The sequence below is a fragment of the Ylistrum balloti genome, unplaced genomic scaffold (assembly GCF_031769215.1).
Source record: "Ylistrum balloti isolate Yb309-2 unplaced genomic scaffold, AGI_CSIRO_Ybal_v1 Utg370406, whole genome shotgun sequence".
Lineage (NCBI taxonomy): Eukaryota > Metazoa > Mollusca > Bivalvia > Pectinida > Pectinidae > Ylistrum > Ylistrum balloti.
In genome coordinates, this window is record NW_026782277.1 from 551072 (window position 1) to 572669 (window position 21598).

Sequence of the window (21598 nt, forward strand, 5' to 3'; positions counted from 1 at the left end):
GAGAAATGATCGCAAAAGGGGACATAACTCCGTAGAGTTTTATCGACTGACGACTAATATCCTCTCGATGATTTGTGTACCGGTTGATAAATCCACCGTTAGTTTCGTATCTTCAATGTCCCTGATAACGTGACCGTATTTGACTTTATTTTCCTTGGATATTTACCGATACTATTACAGTCATATCGACAATACATGTACTTTTGTTTAATTTTTGCTGTGTTATCGCCTCGTAAACAAACAGGGTCATTTTGAGGCGGGGTCTCCTTGTAACGGCTGGTGTCTAACTCACTGAACAACACACGGAAGGCCCGTCATATGTCATCCAGAAAAATGACGGTAGAGTGTTTTGATGAAACACGACAACAACAATAATAATAGCAACAACAACGATATCCTTTTATTTACAGATAATATGTATGTTGTTATTAAAAACTCCACACATGGTGTAGGAATCGCATGGCATCACGAATTACTTTTCATTTTTTTTTTACAATTCTCTCTCTTTGGTTCTTCTCTCTGGCTATCTACCTGGCTCTCTCTCTTTGGCTCTTCTCTCTGGCTCTCTCTCTCTCTCTCTTTGGCTCTTCTCTCCATCTCACCCCCCCCTCTCTCTCTCTCCCGCTCTCCCACCTCTCTTTCCTGCACTCCCCACTCGCTCTCATGTTTATTTCTTCTTTACTTCTGACTGCCAAAAATCTGCCCTCGATATTCAGAGGCATCAGTAACCCTTTATGTTTCTATATTTGTTATTGTTTTCTTTTTTTCTTTTTCTTATCTTCATACTTTTCTGTTGTTATTGGTTGATATCCAATATTTGTAATGCGAGGTGTATTTTTTTATTAACATGTAAAACATATTACAAAGTTTTATCCAGAAAATGAGGATTGACACATGACTGGTACAGTGTTTTAAACATGTAAGGACTACTTTTATTGATATCGTATACACGTAGATATAAAAGATTACGATGCTGTGTCGTTTTTATCTGCAGTATACATTATCATATCTAATTCCGTTATCACGTGGGAGTCATGTGTCTGTCATCTTACATGTGATCACGTGATTAAATGATATTGCAAATTTACTCATTTATGATAAATAACCTACATATCAAAACAAAAATAACAGAATACTCCTTACAACACACGACACCTGTCTTAAAAATCAACCATCGAGGATGTTAACGGCTAAGGTAATACTTATAACATGTTATATATGTATCATATATCAATATATATATATAATGTTCATGTCATATTTCTGTTTATGTGTATACTTCAAATATATGGTGGAAATTTAACATGTGTGATAGCTGCATAACCATTGTTTGATGCAATAGATAAACTTTCTGATAAATGTGTCTCTGCTCCTGGTAGCATCACCGACAGAATTAATCAGAGATTTTTTTCCTTTCATTACTTTCTTGAAATAGTAAAGACATATATGAATTTGTGCCAAATATATTGTCGTTATTATGTATTTTCCTAACTCAATATTACATCAGACCTGCGTGTTTGGTACGGTACTTGAAACATGTTGTATATGGAAAGGTTATTTGCTGTCTGACACAATGCAGCATGTTAACATGAGTTACTTCATATTGAACTCGCCCAGCACGTCTCAATACCGGAACTGACCATCAGCCGAATTTACCATATATGTACACACGAGTTTTCTGTATTGAACAAAAATACATTACTTCCAGAATGACTGTCAGCTTACCTAACCATTAGTAGAAGATATACACAATAACGTTGTCATTTTATTGAAAGCTTCGTAATAAACACAAAACGGTCCCTTCTCGGAACTTAAACCATAACTTATCAATGCTATGGTTATTGTGTCCTTGAACAAAACGTCTGTTTCGAATTCCTCGTGATAAAATCCGATGGACCTCTGGTATGTTGTTCAGTGAGGTTGTCATTAGTTGCAGCAATGAGAATGGTCCTAATTTGTACACGGGGCGATACACGAATCAAACAAACATATTTGATAATATAATACTTTCTAACGACTTTTCTTTCCCAGGTGGTTGTGTTACTAATATTAGTGACTGAGATCAAAGCTCTACCTACCGATACAGAATTACAGAAACAATGGGAGGACTTCAAGACATTACACAAAAAGATTTACCACCAGGGCGAGGAATCGAGAAGGTAAATACTGCCTTCAGTGCAAATTATTGTTTGAATTTTTTATTGACCCATGTCTCCTCCATCTAATCTTTGATCTTAATTATCGTATAACTAGCTTTTCTCCTCTATAATCATTGTTTTGGTGATACTTGTCAAATGCCACTCTCCTTCTTAATCACAAAAAGTCCATACTGTAAATTCGTTAGTTTTCGTAGAGCATCTAATTTCGTTGATTTTGTGGTTGCTCTTAATCCACGAAATTAAATGTTCACAAATCGATACACAGATAACCATGACATGTATTTTATTGCAACTAGATTTCATAGGCAAGATTTATCAACGAATCGTAGCGCCTACGAAGTTAGCAAATTTTGTAAAATCATAAAATTTTCACAACTAAAATTCATGATTTTTAAAAAATAAACCTATAATTACGTTAGGTGAAAAGTCAGACAATTTCTGAACACGTATTGCGATGTAATGTTCTGTGAATTTACAACATAGATTTATTAACTTTCATATCAAGGGAGACAACTCTTACGTCCCAATAGTTCGTATAACAAAGCACCGTGTTGTGCCAATGACTTATAAACGGTTTATTCGTTATGTTTTGACAGTAAATGGAAAAATCGCAATTTAATGTACTCATAACATAAACGTGGTGAGTAAGAGAGATACGTAACGTATAGTACTTACTTATCTGAACGGTCCCCCGTAAGAACATAGATTAACCAGACATGTCTATTTATTCTTGTCGATCTGGGTTTCTGGTGCCCTCGTTGGTCGCCTGCATCGACCACGATACATTTCGTACTTTGTTTTTCGGATACGTCAAAGTATCTGTAGACGTCAAACCCTCTGATAGATTGGTCTTACTATCCTTGAGCGCTTTCGGGGTAATTCGTGCAAGTCTTTTTGTGCACATTTTACCCTATTTTTTATATTTGAATTTTTAGTATTGCTGATGTATCTGACTAATTTGAATTAACTATAAAGATATTTCCACTATTTGTAGGAAATTAATTTGGGCCGAAAATTTGGAGAAAGTTAGAAAACATAACAAGGAGGCAGAAATGGGAAAACACACTTTTACCCTGGGTATCAACGAGTACAGCGACATGGTTTGTATTGTATATTAAAACCATTGATTAACATTACAGCGAAACCATTTTATAAGTAGGAAGAAATTTGTGTTCAAAATATATAGCTGTGATATCATCTATTTTCATTTCACAGCTGGTTAATCTACTTTTAAAAATCCGATAACATTGGTCTGAAATGGTTTTTTTTAATATTACCATATCACTTTTCCTGTTTACAAAAGATTTGCTGAAGAATGCTTTCGAAAAGACAGTTTTGTCAGCGTTTTTGAAAGGTAATGTCCGTAAATAATTGGGTCTCTTCAGGGCGTGCTTATTGTACCTTCACAATTACATGTTGTTTTGACAATGGTTTGTTCTATAATCACTATTTTATCTGTATAATTGGCTTCCAGATACTGAAAACTTTATGTTTTTCCCCTTTCTACTCCCTCTTCCCAGTGGGCTTGTTTTATTTGCTGTTTAAGCCTTCAAACGATTTAATATTTTGTTTGGAAAAAATAAACCCGGTTAAAAAAACCCACAATATCCCTTGCCTAATCTTAATTATAAATTTGTTTTCAGAGTCACGAGGAAATTAATTCACGAATGCATGGATACAGAGAATCAAGTTTTCAAATGATGAATTCAAAACATGAGGTGAAGGCTGATATGAACGAAAAAGACTTACCTAAAGAAGTAAACTGGAAAGCAAAAGGCTGGGTAACACCTGTTGGCAATCAGGTATGTAATTAAAAGTTCTTATAATGCCTACAGCAGCGAAAAATTCAAACGTAAATCAAATTTCCAGCAATATAAAAAAGAAAAAAGAACCACGTGTTGACTTAGTTCAAATTCAAAATCAATGAAGAGGGGACAAAGATAATGTTTCTTCAAACTGATTCCTCAGGGATACCTCGTTCTGATGTGCTATAGAAACCTTTTGATATATTTCTCAACGAATGATTATTGCATCGGCGAGTTTTTGCAATAATGTATTACTTATTGCATTGTTTGTGTGAATATACAGAAAAAAGAAAAACAAAAAAAAACAAAAAACAAAAGTTGGGATAACTACTGTAAATTAATGAATATTCGTAGGATTTTCGTTAATTTTGTGGAATTCCTATGTCCATGAACAGTTAAAGATAGTATTTATAGATTTATTGAGTTATATCTAATCAACGGTATCAAATGCCCACGATATGCGATGTTGAAATTCCATGAAAATTGAGTCCCACAAAAATCATGACTTAACAGTAATATTTGTTTGACTTCACCACTTCTTCCTTTCAAATTTATAAAACACTTTTGTCCGAATAATTCATAAAGTGAAACATTTTTTATTTGTTTTCCCCAATTCAATATAGTTTCTTGAAAAATGAAAATGGTAGGTGACGAATATGTCTGTTATAGTTTCAGTGTGGGTCCTGCTGGGCTTTCACGGCTAATGGAGCTGTGGAAGGTCAGCATTACAATGTGACTGGTCAGTTAGTACCGTTGTCTTCTCAGAATCTGATGGACTGCTCAGATGCTGAAGGTAAGTATTTGGGTCTACATATAATCTTTTACGTGTATTTTATAGTAGTTATGATTTCGCGGGCCTAAAAATTCGCGGTTGTTCCGGTTTGGGCTAGTTCCCAAGTACTTTAGGAAGAAAGTCGATGAACCGGTGTCCATGTTTATAGGCATACGATATATTTTCATTCAATGATGAAATGTTTGTTTGCTATTGAATATCCTGATATCAGTATTGATCTCAAATGTAACGATATTAAGTATCCCGCGAATATTTCCATTAATAAGTTTTCGATAACAGTTATGAAGCATATTATGTCAACTTGTACTAATCAATTCTGTTGACACGGGTGGATACCAGTGAGGGGTTCAAATTCCAATTTGTTTATATTTTCCATAGGAAACCATGCTTGTGAAGGAGGAACGATGATTCAATCGTATAAATATATCATTAAGAATAAAGGTGTGGATACCCAGACGGCTTATCCCTACACCGGGAAGGTATTTGTTTTCTGTAAACAGCTCTATAGCAAAAAATGAATAAATAAATAAATAGAAAGTAAATTAAATAAAATTAATAAAAAATAGAAAAGAAATTATAAAAACAAACAAACAAAAGCAAAAAAATCCTGAAAAACAAATTTCATAAAAAAAATCATAAAGATGCGGACAGACAAATACTGAAAACATTCGTTATATCTTATGGTTAAAGTGTCAACAATTCTATTAATCTTTGGGTTAGCACCAGATCGTAATTTTTGAAAATATTTTTATCTTTTTTCATCGGAAATACAGATGTTATGTCAAGAACTTTGCCGACATCTGCAAAATAGACAAAAAGATAATGACTAGAAACCAGACTTAGGAAGTGTCAATGGCACAATATCTAGTACACTAGTCCGACGTCAGCAACTATTGCTAATAAATAACAGGAAACAAGTGATATATGGCACAACATCTGACAAAAAGTACTATATACATCAACCAAGAACTTTTCGATTAACTTTGAAGTTTGCAAGTCTGTCTCTTTGTGTTTTAACTAACAGTTCTTTCTTAAGTCAACGTTACTAAACAAGACATTGAAATAGATTTTTAAAACGAAGCAAAAGTGTCCTCTTATACGTATTTATTACTTATAAATACCTATCCCTATAAGTATGAAAATATGTAAATTGAAAACAGAACCACAGCAAATGTATCATCGAATTAAAAAAAAAATCTCCAGTGCATGTTACGTATAAAGAAAAATTAGTCATAATTTGTCATCGGAGAAATATTTCATTGTCCGATATTTTGCATTTAACACATTATATATATATTCATAAAAATGAATAACTAAATTTGATAGAAAATTATACTGCAGGTTGTGTATACATTTTTCATTTCACAATTTGTTTAGAATGGAAAATGCCACTTTAAAAGGACGAGTGTAGGCGCCACCTTAACAGGATATGGAACTATCAAAAAGGGGAGCGAACTCGCGTTACAGAAGGCTGTTGCTACGATAGGTCCCATTGCTGTTGCTGTCGATGGTGAGAAGGCATCTTTTGGCATGTACAAAAGTGGAATATACAACGAGCCAACGTGTTCCCAGAACGTAGATCATTCACTGCTGGTAGTAGGATACGGAACACTGAACGGTACAGACTATTGGCTCATGAAAAATAGGTAATGCTATACATTTACACAATGTCATGTCAACGTATTTTTCATAAAAAATGATTTTATAATGAACTGCATATCACGTATTTCCTGCACAATGTAATAACAACATTTCTCAATATCTGTTTAATCAGTGCTAATATAAATATGTGAGCAACTGTTATTTTCATGTTTTTTTTTCATTTGAAAGAAAATTTTATTTTTAAGAAAAAAAAACATTTAGAACATTTCATGATCGCATAATGAACAAATACAAGTAGTTTTCGCTGATCAACATCTGATTAAAAATAATTGTCTATAGCGTAATGTCTGTAAGTTAACAGTGACATTTCATCATTTGTCTTAATCGTTTTGGACTTGGGAACGTTCCAGAGAATATATAAACATTTGATTTGATAACGCAAATCATGCAATCATTGATGATTTTATATATCCAAAAATGTGCGTCAAGTATTTGTGCATTAAAGTATCCATTTAAACAGGTTGGGGCCTTATTACATTCATTTTTTTGTTTTGTTTCCAAACTGTGGGTCCGAAAGACCTCGGAGAGTTATGTGGCAAAATACATATTAAGACTTTTCATTAATTTTCAGTCCTATACCGACTTCGTTACTCATTTTTTACATGATAATTAAGTATTTGTGACTTGAAATGCTTTATTTGATACTATATTATTTTAAATAACATTTCTTATGTCGTCCTTATATTCCTTCTCAATTGCTGGTTAAATAAATAAAGGGGAGGTAACTCTAAATGTTGTTCTGATAGAGATGTAACAGGTAAACGTTAACATGTGAGAAATACTAATACACTATCACTCTAGTAAACGGATTTGTTTATAAATCAAAATGAAATTCTAACTGAAAAATATATTTTCTGTCTCCTTTTTCAGTTGGGGAACAAGCTGGGGAATGGACGGTTATATCATGATGTCACGAAACAAGGGGAACCAGTGTGGAGTAGCCAACATGGGTAGTTACCCTATTGCATGAGTCATACCAGCGACATCCAGATCTTTTCTTCATGAAAGACATTGGTGAACTCTTATACACAATCAGGTGAACAAAAGGAAAATCGACATTGAAAATTTGCAAATACGATATCATACTTCAGATATTCGGTTTTATCTCCATTTAGTATAAATTCCGTTGGTGAGTCACGTGATATTACGATGGTGTAAGATTAAGAACGGTTTATCGATGGTGGATGTACAAAGAATCCGTAAATAGATAGATAAAACATTTAATTGTATGTTTTATTTTTATCTCATAAAACATACATTCTGTTTCCTTTCTGAATTTTTTATCGTTTTTAATATTCTTACATATAGTATACTGTTTAAAGTGAATACTGATGTGTATTATCTCCTGATGAGCAAAAGTACAGAAATATTGAAGTTAATGATTCTACATATGTTAAGTAAAATGTAACGAGGCGGGATAGGACGTTTAACGATTCTAAAAAAAGACTTTGTATGTAAGTACGTATAATCATTCCCGGAGTTATCTCCTTTTATCTCTGTTATGTGACAAATTATTTTGTGTCAAATTCCTAACTTCAAAAACTCCAATTTTTCTCCTGTTTTGTAATTGATATACTTTTTTCATTTCATGAGGGGAAGTTATAAAGCTTCGACTGTTAAATAATTTACGCTGCCAGTAAAATTTTGTTGAAATCTAATCGATCCAATGGTAATTGTGTATAGTGTCACCAATGAAAAAGTAAAAAAAAAATACACTTCCGGAACACTTGGTCTCATTTTCATTGAACGATTGCGATTGCTTCTGTACAAATCAATATTTTTGTTGTTATTTATTGATGTAAGTACAAAATAAACAAAAACAAATAGGAAAAAAAATGAAATCGGCTGAGCTTTAAAAATGTCAAGATAAAGCGAAATCAAACTAGCATTCCGGTAATCAACAATTCAGTAGTATAAAAACTATAGACTAATGTAAAGTCGGATACCAAATTTCGAGAGAACAATGTTTATTTAAATCATGGTTGAAAATATTAATGGCAGTTTTCAACAAAGTGATAAAATTCTAACAGGACCTTGTATTACGGAAACGCAAGGGCCATTACCATCACTAAACTGACAATACAAACATTCATTAGGTTTAACATCCTCACACCAACGAAGGTCATGTATAGACCTTACGTGTTATATGTGTATAGAAGGGATGTCTAATTTAACTTTTGTTTGAAGAATTTAACTTCCTCACAACAACGAAGGTTATGTATAGACCATACGTGCTATATGTCAACAGTTACCCGGTCCCGTTTCGCCCTGTATCACCGTCAACACAGGTTCGATGGGTACAGCTTGTTTTTGTTTTCGGAGGAGGACAAACACTGCTAATTTAAATGTAACAATTTATTTAACAGCAAACATTAATTAACAGGAATTATCAACACAGCATAGGCTGTTACCGACACAGAGACCCCCATCTTACACCGAACACATAAACTTATCTATCTCTATACAAAATTACATTCCACCCAGCTATAGCTTCCCACCTGATAAAATAACGAATTACGCTACCATCCCCCAACCTACCTCAGAGAAGGTTTCCACCCTGTGGAAGTTAATCCAACGCTCTGCACCCAAATTATTAGACATACTGCATCTTATACCCTAAAATGACAATACGAGACAGTTTGAACCAATCACAACACATCACCAGAGACAGAACACCCCTGACACGGACGAAAATGCAAGGAAAACAAGACAGGAGAACTTGCACGTGATATACATAGACCTCCGACAAAACGGGTTACAGGTGACAGGACAAAACAATGGAGAGGTCACGGGTACACAGGGTACAAACACTACAGTAGACCTGACACACGGACACCTGTATAAAGCCGACTAAAATTGAAGCATTGACAGCTTTATATCATATAAAATTACACAAGATATAATGTCCCCCGCTACAGAAGTAAATGACATAACCCAGTTCCTAGCTCACTGACGGCTTCCTAGTGATGCACTCGTATCGCGCATCTCTCCCCCCTGTGGAGTTGGTGGCTGGGATATCAACACTAAAAGGTCTCCCGAGGAGCTACATGCCAGCCTGTTCTGGGGACAGTCCCTCCTGCAGCTGAGCGTAACGTCAATCGGTCCCGTTACTGCATGCGGAAGACCTAGCGCTCCAATAATACTGACCTTCTGTATCCTTTACAGTGTTGTACCCGCCATGTGAAACTTTAAAGATAAACGAAACGAACACTAAACACTCATCCATCCATTCTCGTGATAGTTACCATAACTAACATTTAACATTTTTCCACAAATTACAATTAAATGATAATCCATCATTCGCTACTAACATTCTATGAATTATATGTATGACAATACACAAGAACTACATTCTACGGTGCGTGATGAGATTCTATATCAAATTTCAACAAAAGTACAATATCGCAACACGAAACAAATAAGGCGACTCCGGCCTTCCATAGATTTTTTTACCTACGCTATCAGTCGCCAGTTCACGCGCACACGACTACCGCTCACGGCTTCCATACATATTTCACTCGAACGTAACAACATTTCAATGGGTAGTTAGCTGTTATACAACAACTTAATCATTAACATAATAGCAAATATAGATGTACAATAAGAACTTCAACTACAAAAGGAGCAAATTCAACGTTATATCCAGAAATTAAACCTGCATTTTACAATCCTGATAGCTACGCATGAACGAACACGCACCGATAATAGATGGCTTGACCTATGATAGGGACATGGAAAATATGGCAATAAATAACCACAGAAAACCGCATATTACTAAAAACAGAAAGAATACTTACCTCAGTCAGATGTCAGGGCTCCTTTTCATGCCAAAAATGTCCCATGAATTAGGCCAACAGGTGACATACCACAACGGCCGTACTGCCTACCTGGGCAGGCGAAACTTGCTGTTTACGCTTACTGCTCACACACTCGCTCACGTGACCCACACAACACCACAATACCCAGGTAACATACAGATGTACGTGACAGTAGGGATAGTAGGGATATATAACTTATCTTTTGTTTGAAGAATTTAACGTCCTCACAACAACGACGGTCATGTAAAGATGAGTGAACGAATGTCAAGGGGAGAACCAAGAGTGGAGAATAAAGTACAGATAAAAAACAGGATAGTACAGAAAGGAAACTATCGAGTATTGTAATGGAGACAGAAGGTTATTTATGATATCCACGAAGTAAGAGGCTTGAGAGATAATTCCTACGATAGAAATAGTCTGTTCTATCAACTCAGGTATGAAACTTTTACTTTGATAATTGTCTAGTGTTGTAAATATAACACTTCACGAACCTCACAAAAGCGGTAAGATCAGTCAAGGCATGGACGACATTTATTATTTAACCTGAAGAACAAATAATCTCAAGGCTGGTGACATCATGTCAAGGCGTTGACAAGTATAGGCTAGGGGGTTTGATGTCAGATCTATTTCTATGGCTCCTGCTGAATTGCATAATACCACCGTTGTCAAAAAGATTGCTTACATAAAGTGCAATTTATAGATCGAGATAAAAGGGTCCTTGAAATCAAATTGTCTGGATTTGTTCAAGGTCAAAGTAATGACATAATCACTTGTGTGTCATGTGTACAGTCCTTTGGAGCATTTTTATACTTTGTCATTCTATCTTAGGATTTTATTAGCGTCATGTATACTATGCTGATGAATATGCAAATCGACTAATAAAGGATGGGTACATTTGCATATGTTTTTTGGTTTGATGTAAAATAAACTTAGTTTAATAAATATTCTAGTTTAACTTTCACTACTTGTGTGATGAATAAGGATATATGTTATTAAATCCAACGAATCTGTTCTGAAGTCATGTCTTTTCCTCCTCTTTTTTTTTGTAAACTATCTGTATACCAATCTGTTTTCATTTTCTTCCATTAGAACAAAAATATAAACAACAGCAAAAATACCAACTTGTCATCATAATCTTAATTAAAACTTAAAACCGATAATACTAGAGCAAACCATAAACAAAGAAAAGTTCACAATAAACGCATGAAAAAAGACAGCGAGAATATGAAAAGATGTTTCGGAAGAGTAAGCGTCTTCTACTTCATCGACGACACACACGTTATGTACATCTAAGTAATTGCAAGTAAATTATATGTTCTCGAGTGGAAAAGCTATGCAAGAATGGAATCAGCAGGAATACTAACGAGCATCAAACATGTCCAACGTCATACCGCACAGGTAAATGATATTGCCTGTTGGTGTGAAACCATTTCATTTAGCATTTTTCGGTTTTGCATGCCGTTTCTGATATATCTTTATAGCTAATTGCTCCAGTGTTATTAGGATACGATGTGTTGTTTTCAGGGATTTGAGGGAAAGTATATAACCCAAGGAAATACATGTTTATATCGAATTACTTTCATCCATCTTTCCTTTCTTCAAGTATTAAATGTATATGCTTGTTTAAGGGGTCAGACGAACACTAAATCATCGTGTTATCATTGTGATTTGTCCTGTGTACCCCTTCGCTTCTCCTTATCTAAGCTCGTAGCGGCAGTGTATCTGGTGCATCCCCATTAACAATCATCGCTTTGACCCATTTCCACAGCTCACATTCCAATGACTCTAATATTATACAAACTCCCGGTATCTGCCAAGGACATCATTTACCAGGCCCATGACCTATATCACCCTGCTCGACTTTGTTAGCAATCTATTAACTCGTCTAAATATCATTGGCTTGTCTTGGGTTTTTTGTATAAATCTTTATTTAAATTCTGTCTGATTATATAGGATTCGACGCCATCGCAACAACGAAGGTCATTTCAAGACAGTGTCAACAGATGACGGTGATATTTAAACCGTTATCTCATTCAGATGTTTTGACCTTTCAACGGTTTCCCGAGTCACCATCCATTACACAATCAATGGTTTACGAATTTATCCACGTGACTGTCATAACAAGCGGTGTACTGGCAAAACATAGTTAATTTCATGGTTACTCTTTATCCATAAATATATATATTAACAAACTTTAAAAAAAAATTCACGAAATATGGTTTAAAAAAAAACAAAAAACAAAAAACCGACGAAATCTGTGTTCCGCGAAAATATATATGTTTTAGCAAGACTCAGCCAAAGTCGTTATTATTATTTTTTTTTCTTTCTTTCTCGTTTATGTCCCCATCAGTGCCAATCGCTCCAAAAAGTAAAAAAAAATGGGACAGAAACTACCAAGTTTGATTCAAATTTAATAGTGACGTCGACTTTATTTAAAAATACGTAATATTTGGCGGGAAATGGTATTTTAAATTCTGTTATGTATCATATAATGATCTTTTCTTGGTATCTGTCAACTTATACATCACTAATATTAGGTTTAGTATTTATATCTGGAAGATAGGGGTGTTATTGTGTTGTTTTCATTAGGCTTTGAAATTGCTATCGTGTCCTCTCTTAAAGTGTATTAGATGAATCGCTGATAGTTGCTGCACGCTAATTACATACACAGACATCCAGCTATATGTCGGATCACAGTACAAAAGACACATCATGAGTTAATAATAGTTTCACTCCTTCCTTGTTTTTTTTTTTAATATAGAGCAAACTTTGCTGCCTAATTGTCCGTAGTGAAATTCTGGATGATATGTTCTAAAGGTACTTTGCGCTATTAAATAAGCAATTTTCGATTGCAATTTTGGACAATTGATTTTCTATATACGTGGCCCTGATAATGCAAAAAGGTTTATTTTCATAAAATAAATTATTCTGTTTTTTCGCGGGTTGAACTAATCAGTAAAAAACAAGAAAATACCAATGTATCAACATAATAGATATTTAAAATATATTTTGTTTTTTTCTTTTTAATTTTTTAGGAAAATTGACAAAAAAAAAAAAAAAAAAAAAAAAATGAACCATCGATAAAATTGCAGTATATATACTATGTAGTTGGCGATCTCAACTGGAGAGACATTACAGCAACAGTTTCCGTATCACTCAAAATAGGAAGAAATCACGTTGTCGATGTGTAATGTAAAATGCATAATCTGAATTTCGCACAACAACACGACATATTGTAGGAAAAAATGGTTTATTACAGTGAAATAGTCTTTAGATCATACAAAAATAGTGAAATTGCTAAACTGGATGGACAGAACACAGCGAACAGGCTGTGATCTGTCTACTTGACAACATTTTCTTACTAAAAAAGAAGTTTATATCACCATAGTATAGTATAATTAAACCAGCCAAAAGCTATTAGAAAAATAGTCACTATTGTCATTAAACGGTTGGGTAACTGGGCTGTGTAGCAATTCCGCACATGTTTTGTTCGCTCTTCACGATCTTAAAGTAACCTTCCATTCCCCAGGATTCACCCCAGCTGTAACAAAAAGAAGAAAAAGGATGAAATATAAACATAGAACTGATAAATGAATAAATAAATTAATTTAAAAAATTATGAATATAAAAGAAATACCTAATAAGGACTTGGAGCAATGTTCTGTTATGGCATTGATAACACAAAAAGAAGTTATGTATATATATATCTATATATACTAATGACAAAAAGTTTGGCTTTGATTCAATTTCTGTTGTTTGATGTCCAAATAACATATATTGCCCTTTAGAGACTGTCTGTATGCAGGATTGGTGCATGTGTGTTACTTAAGCTGACTTTAAAGTGCCGGAAGTATGTGGCCAAAGGCACACAGCAGAACATCAGCTGTATAACGAGGGGCGTTTTATTTTTATTATTTCGTATAATGAGAGGCATTGCATTGAGGTGATACTGTACAACGAGAGGTTTATAACTTCTTTGAGAAACAAAAAAAAAAAAAAAAAAAAAATACAAAAAAACCCCAAATAATTCTTTTATAATTTTTCACCTGTTCTTTATGATCCAATAGTCTTCGGCACCTTCTGATCCGTAACCTACAGCCAATACTCCATGATCTAGCTTGGTCGAACTGCACATTCGCTCCTTGTATATTCCGGACCTGTACAGCTGAAACGACTTGTGGCCGGCGTCCATGGCAACAGAAATTGGACCAACTGTAGACACTGCCTGTTGTAGAGCTGTGATGCTCTTACTCCTGACATCAACAAATCCGGTGTCAGTTGCTCCAACATTTCTGGCTTCGAACTTACACGTACCGTCCTAAAAATCAATAAATGCGTAACCGTTAATACGAATTAATCGTTTGCATCTTTGTAAAACCTGATACAATTTTAGAATGTCGATATTTTCCTATAAAACATTATCGTTATCGTGAAGACAAAATTACAATATCCTCCCCCCCCCCCCAAAAAAAAAAAAAAAAAAAAACAGTAAGACAATTTTTAAAAGTTTAAAATACGATGAACGGAAACATGAACTTATCAAACTATGTTAAATTACTATTGGCTTCGTAAGATAAAACGTACCTTTCCGACGTATGGGTATGATTCCTCTGTATCAATTCCATTGTTTTGTTTAATGTATTTGAATCCAAAGTCCATTAAACCTCCCTTACAGCCATGGTTTCCTGGCAAAAATAAGCAACTAAAAATAACGACACATTTTCTAAACTGTTGACCATTTAACTCGATCACTCGTTATTACTTATATCAATTGTCCCATCCTGAAGTGTAATTTGACTTTTACGTGTAACTTTTAAAGAATATTAAACATGTTGGACATAACATACTGATATGTTTATTATTTAATTTTTATCACGTCAGTTATAAGAAATGCAGAGTTCTGTTACAGAATACTATTATGAAGAATACCAAGAAGGTCCATTATTATCCTTACCTTCCTTTTTGGAGCAGTCAACAAGGTTCTGTTCAGACAGAGAAACCAATTTTCCTTCCTTCTTGAAATGCTGTCCTTCCAATGAACCAGTAGTAGAGAATGCCCAACATGATCCACAATGGCCCTTTTGAAATGGAAATTGAAAACATTTATTTTTTTGTTAAAAGTTTTCGATTATTTTGCTTATAAAATCTTTATGAAAATGCTCCAACAACAGTCAAACAGAAAAGTTAGATAATGAAAACAACAGGACACATCATATTCTAAGAAAAACTTAAATTTCATACCACAGCTTATATAACAAACAAAACATGATCTATTTACATATATGTGCAATATAGACCTTTAAATATATGATGACAGTTATCTCTTTTAAACATCTAAAGATATATTTTTTCTGTAAATATGTCCTAACACGAGTAAAACGACACCGACCCTCCGCAAAAAAAAAAAAACAAAAAAAAAAAAAAAAAAACAAGCAAACATGTGATTATCATAAAGACTACAAGGACCTTCCCCCAGAGTTCCCCACGCCATCATTAAAGCCTTTTGAGAGACCAATGTTCAATATCGGAGCTTTTCCTCATGTGTTTTTCTATCCAGTAATAATTAAAAAAATAAATTATGGTACATATTACATCAACGTAAGTATCCTATTGACAGAAGTGCAATACAAGACCCTTGTTTGGTATAAAATGAAACGAAGGCTGTAATGATACCTGGTTTTTGACAGCTGTGACGTAGCCCTTTGTCCTCCAATCAACTGAATCATCTGCCACAATGTCGTCAGAGGCATCAAAGATTACTGATGAGGAAGTGTTTCGCATGATGTATCCATTAAGCATGCGTACAAATTCAGAGTTTGTCTGAAATATGTACAAATATTCACAATTTTGTGGTGTGTTTGTAAAATCGGGTAAAATTTATGTTAGAACTATGTCTTTGCGAATTGTGTCGAATGTTAGATGAAACTGATATCATAAAATATGCAAGAACAGCAAAATTCATATTTTATTTAGTAAACATTTTATTATTGTAAACATACAATAAATAAACATAATTCAGTATGATGAAGTTTTAAAGCATTATCCATCCTAAACGTAGAAGCGCAATGACGAATTGTCGTATACTGTTGTATACACGAAAGATAGAAAACGCAATAAAATAACATCACCGCTAACAAATAAATGTCTTCAGTATATGTGTTTTCTCTATGAGTCTACAATTGTTCAAATCATGTTTGCCATGTTGATTTCGGAGTAATTTTCGGATAATTATCTTAAACATTTATGAAAGGACGGATTATGATAACCATAGACAAATACACATAAAGTGAAATTTGTATGTCTCATTCTGTCATTTAATAATGTTAAATTCGAAAAACATAGAAATATAATAAACACTATTTGAGTCAACTGATTAACATATAAAACACAATAACGTCAAAGTTTGTCTACATGATTAGGATAGTCTATTTATTAATTTTCACTTACCAGGTCTCCATACTCGTTCATTCCTGTAGTGAAGCTATGGAGTCCCCTGCTAGCCTCCTCATTGTGTTTTTCAACGAACCTGATGTTATCCTCCCAGATAATACGTCTATTGACAGACGTAATAACAAGATCACGTTAATTAATCAAATTTCGTAGAAAATTGTCTTCAAATTATATTCTTAATGAATATTGTATACAATGAACCAAGCTTTCATGTTTTGACATATACAAGAAGAAAAAAGATGCGAAAACTGCGAGGAAGTCTTTGAACAAAAATTTCCTTAATATAATTTACTGTGTTTATAAAAATATCTTGAAAAAGAGCAAACTTTAGAGATCGTCATTAAATGGGGTTTACATCTTTGCAACATTGAAGGTTTTATCGTGTTTACTGGGATGTTTTTTCTTCTAAACTCGGTAACAGTATTCGTAAATTAAGGCACGTAATGCGTGAGCAAAGTGAAGTTTATATTATTTCTTTGTACCATACCTTGTTATCTCTTCATAATATTCATACTGTTTGCTGTATGTCTTTTTGAACGACACCCATTCGTCGTTCAGAAGTGGATCGGTCATAAAGGGTGCGGCTAAGGCACACACGCACAGTACGGATAACAAAGCTAACCTCAACATCTGTTCAAAAAGAAAGAAAATGTAAACAAGGTGATTTACTTAATGCATATTTCGTCTTTTATGTACTATGCATTTTGTTTTGATATCTTTTAAAAAAAATTGCTATCACTCTAATTCGCAAATTTGATAACTTTGTCAGAAATTTTTCTATAGACTGGATACCTTATCTATTTTTAGGTGGTAAACGTCCTCACAACCGCCTGGTTCTTACCATTATATGTGCCAAACGGGGCATATTTAGTAGAAAATACAGCACAGAAGGAATGACTAAAACACGTAAGAAATTGAAATACTAAGATACAGTGTGTCAAAATGAGAAAAGTAGATTCACTGTACTCTCTCCAACGCCCCCTTAGTACAATAAGATCAGTAAAGCTACTCCAGACCTGCAGGGCACCAGATCTACAATACTGCAAGAAAGTCCCTTCTGTAGTTCGTCAGAGATAACCGTAGGAAACTCATCTTTTGTTTCAAAACTCGAAATGGACATTGTGGTCAGCCATGAGTGTGAACTCAACTAAAATTTTGGCATTTACAACTAAAGCATAATCCTGACGACAGTTAATGCATAAGGTCGTTTAGTAATAACATAATATAGATGATGCCGTTATAGGTTTATGTTACAAACCGTAAACATATGTATTTTAGCGATTGCCTAGTTTTAACGAAATATTTCAATCGAAAAACGCTAGAAAGGCAGCCTATTTCGCTAATTGCAGTTTCTGCTAAAATTGATTATTGAATATACGCGAATTTATCATTCCGCTTGCTCACGCAAAACGTATTACATAGGTATAGAAAAAACAATCCTGTGATAAAAAAATGTTAACGTGACTTGTACAGATACATACTGACTACTTATAAAGGAAACACAAAACAATGCAGCAATCATGTATATATTAAAGATATTTGAAATCGTTATTATAACGACAAAATGTTTGAATGAGTATGCGACGTGGTCAGTGATTGGTTAAAGAATGACAATCCTGTTACCAATACAACTTACCGTGCTCTTTCAGTCTCCCACCGGCACTGTGAACTCCTTCAACAGGTGACAATATTTACAGGGACATAGCTCAGCTCGGAGTCACGTGATCCGAGTATTTACTAAGGTACCTAGATAAGGATCAATCTGTCTTAGCGGGTTTTCCCTTATTTCAGGATTTTCTTTTTATTTGATTATATGAATATTTACAAGATGTATAATATATATAGCCCGTAATAAGAATTTTACAACGTGTTGTCAGGAGACGCTTAGAAAAAAAACAAAGAGGCAATTAGGACCATTCATTTTTTTTTTATTTTATGAGCCTGATTTACCTATCGAAACACGAACGATACTGCTATTTGACAACAATATTTTACGGGTCTGAAGTATCGAATTTATATATATATGTACATCTATTAATTTCCTGTCGTCAGAGTTACAATATTTACTAATTTGATATATTGGAAGAAACAAAAACGGACGATTTGCAAATACAGCACGAGGGTCTTTGAAAACAAAACTGCTTTCTCATTTTCGTTTTATTGTAGTTATGGAGTAAAGGCTAATGTTATCGTGTATTTTGTTTTGATTTGTTTATTTGTGTTATCACAAAGGTCAAGTGTAAACTTGTTTTGATGGCGCCAATTATAAACACTTTAAAGCACCAGCGTACTGCAATGTCATAACTAGCATATATGTATATCAACACGACGTTCCACCCAGAACATCATAACAACGGGGAGCTTAATCAGTGATGTAGATTTAGGTCAAATACGGTCATTTCTTATCTGTGTATCTACTTTACTCAGATTTTGAAATCTTGGCAGGGGACATCACGAACTCTGTGTTATCTGGCATCGCACACCCGTCTGTCTGTTTAACACAAATATGACCTCAGTGTACACTGAGTATAGTAAGGTAGCATGGTATCACCAGACATCATTCCTGTGCAGAATACTGTAAATTATCATATTTTGGTAAGACTCATTCGTGTAAATCTAGATTTGTCGTGAATAAGAACTTGAATATGTACTTCTTGTGTAAAACTAGAAATAAGAAATCAACTGTATTGGAAGACAATTAAAATATTTATCACTGAAAAATGGAAACAAGAATTTCTCTTTAAATGATTAAAAATTCGATCATATTTGTATATGATACGCAAGGACTACGTGAATATTAAGGAATGACAACACCAGGCTGCAAATCAATTAAGATAGCCATTTATTTGTATATTTGGTCAGTTTTCTGAAATCGGCAATGTTGCTTTCACACTGCAATCTTAAAAGTTGGATTTCATGTCAGATTTGGAGCTGTTCTAAAGTACAAATTAAGGTTTGCATCGATATGGCAGACAACCATCTAAGCTAGAATATTTTGAAATAAGGAATGAAGTCAGGTTGATTTTTTTATTTTCAACACCCACTCCCCACTATCATTCAGGTTGATATAACTGAACCATTTAAAATGTCTAAATATTGGAAAGCAAATATAGATATGTTTTGTGTGTTTATACGATTAGCATTCAAGCATACAGAATACACAGTATCTTTATTAAGGGAAATCTAAGCTGTAAAAAGGTTACGTACTTAACCAATTAAAAACATTTTCTTATTCTTCAAAATTTTAGTTACGTAACATTCAGCAAGATATTTTGCATATCGTTTATTGAAAATAAATATAATTAAAAAGATAGTGTTCAATATAAGGTTGGTTGTGATTGAATGTCGTTTCTCGGATATTTTGTTGTATTGTAATTTAAGCTGCTAAGAACTGGAATGTGTTGTTCTTTTACATAATGCGTCAATATATTAGTATATTCCTGTGTTGTTTGGCTATTTAATTGCAAATGTCTCCGCTGTCTTGGAAGTAATATGCTTAGCTAGCCCCGTAACAGTAAAAGTATCATAATACAAGATGTACTGATAGTCGAACAAACAAAAAGGAAGATATAAAGTTTAAAATTTTTAATGCATTATTTTCCCGTGACTAAAATGCATGCGATTAAGATTTCTCAATCAGATATGGGACAAATCGATATAAATAAAATCAGATCAAAATGGGTTTTTTTTCTGATCGGTGGCGAGGATGTTTAAATCGGCACAAAATTTGAAACCCCATATAGCTACAGCGGGTTGTCATTGATATTACAATTACAATTAATAACGTGTTCTGTGGGCCAAAACTGATCTGCAGGTAAAAAAATGAATTTGTCAGCACTTTATTTTTGTGGATTTGAAAGTCCTTTTCATAATAGGGGTACATTGAAACTTTGTAAATTATAAATGACATACAATTGTTCCAAACCGGTCTGATGCCATGTTATATAGAAGTGGTTTAGATAGAGAATCTCGTACGTTTGTCTCATTTTTAGTAAATCTTTTACACATTCTGTCCTTGTGATTTTCGAATTCGATCAAGGTCATTCATTTCAAAACGTTACCAGAACTCAGTCTTAGCAAGCTTCAAGCCGAATAACAGCATCATGTCATTTATTGTGAGAAGTCGTTTGAGTACATTTGACACATTTAACACATTTGACATATGTGATCTTAACCTGGACCAAGGTCATTCATTTATATATTATTGGTAGTCCTTTATCATAGCATGCTACATGTTTTGATTAGTACCCCTGGCATTTATGTTATGAAATAAAGTCTTTAGAATATTTTGACTTTATTTGATCCCCGTGCTATTTCTGCAGCGGTTATAGTTTGTATTTAGGGAAAACCCATTGTGAAATATTCTATTTACTTCTGTGATATGAAGCTGGACGTGTTTGCTGTTCGTTAGTTTGACTGTTATTTCCACTCTTGTATACCTGTTTCTCATTTGGACACGTGACATTACGTACTTGGATTGACCACGATTTGCATGGCATATGTCGTCGATGTCACAGAAATCTCTATCGAAAATATCTTTACTTCATCTTCATACTTGTATACATGGTTTTATATTGTTACATATCAACAAAAATGTCAAAACTTATAATTTAGCAATGTAAACTTGCAGAATCGTTGTTAACCGGGGTCACCTTGACGTATCTCTGTTGCTATCTAATTGAATAATTGAGCAACATAATGGATGCCCATTTGATGGCATACCATCTAAATCAATTAGAATAATGTGTTCTGATAAGGACGCAAACATGACAGCAAGGATCGAGATCTTCCTCGGATATCTGAGATACAGAACACAGAAGACAACGAACATTGAACAGTATAGAATGATATGCCTCGTAATTTCGCCTGAGGTAGCATCGACCGTTGCTTTACACATCGAATTATTATAGT

At 34.0% G+C, this 21598-nt stretch overlaps 2 protein-coding genes across 2 annotated transcripts; one reads left to right on the forward strand and one right to left on the reverse strand.

Moving 5' to 3' along the window:
- The first annotated feature begins 1180 nt into the window (after positions 1-1180).
- On the forward strand, positions 1181-7389 carry LOC132554458 (procathepsin L-like). The gene is made up of 8 exons (XM_060218776.1): positions 1181-1195; positions 2032-2159; positions 3154-3259; positions 3803-3961; positions 4634-4757; positions 5136-5236; positions 6135-6403; positions 7290-7389. The coding sequence occupies exons 1-8, from the start codon at positions 1181-1183 to the stop codon at positions 7387-7389; spliced, it is 1002 nt and encodes a 333-aa protein (XP_060074759.1).
- A 6092-nt stretch (positions 7390-13481) lies between these two features.
- Positions 13482-18343, reverse strand: LOC132554462 (procathepsin L-like). The gene is made up of 8 exons (XM_060218779.1): positions 18324-18343; positions 17175-17317; positions 16685-16790; positions 15911-16057; positions 15192-15315; positions 14822-14922; positions 14284-14555; positions 13482-13778 (listed from the first exon to the last, which is right to left on the reverse strand). The coding sequence occupies exons 2-8, from the start codon at positions 17315-17317 to the stop codon at positions 13679-13681; spliced, it is 993 nt and encodes a 330-aa protein (XP_060074762.1). The 5' UTR covers positions 18324-18343; the 3' UTR covers positions 13482-13678.
- Between the last annotated feature and the right edge of the window lie 3255 nt (positions 18344-21598).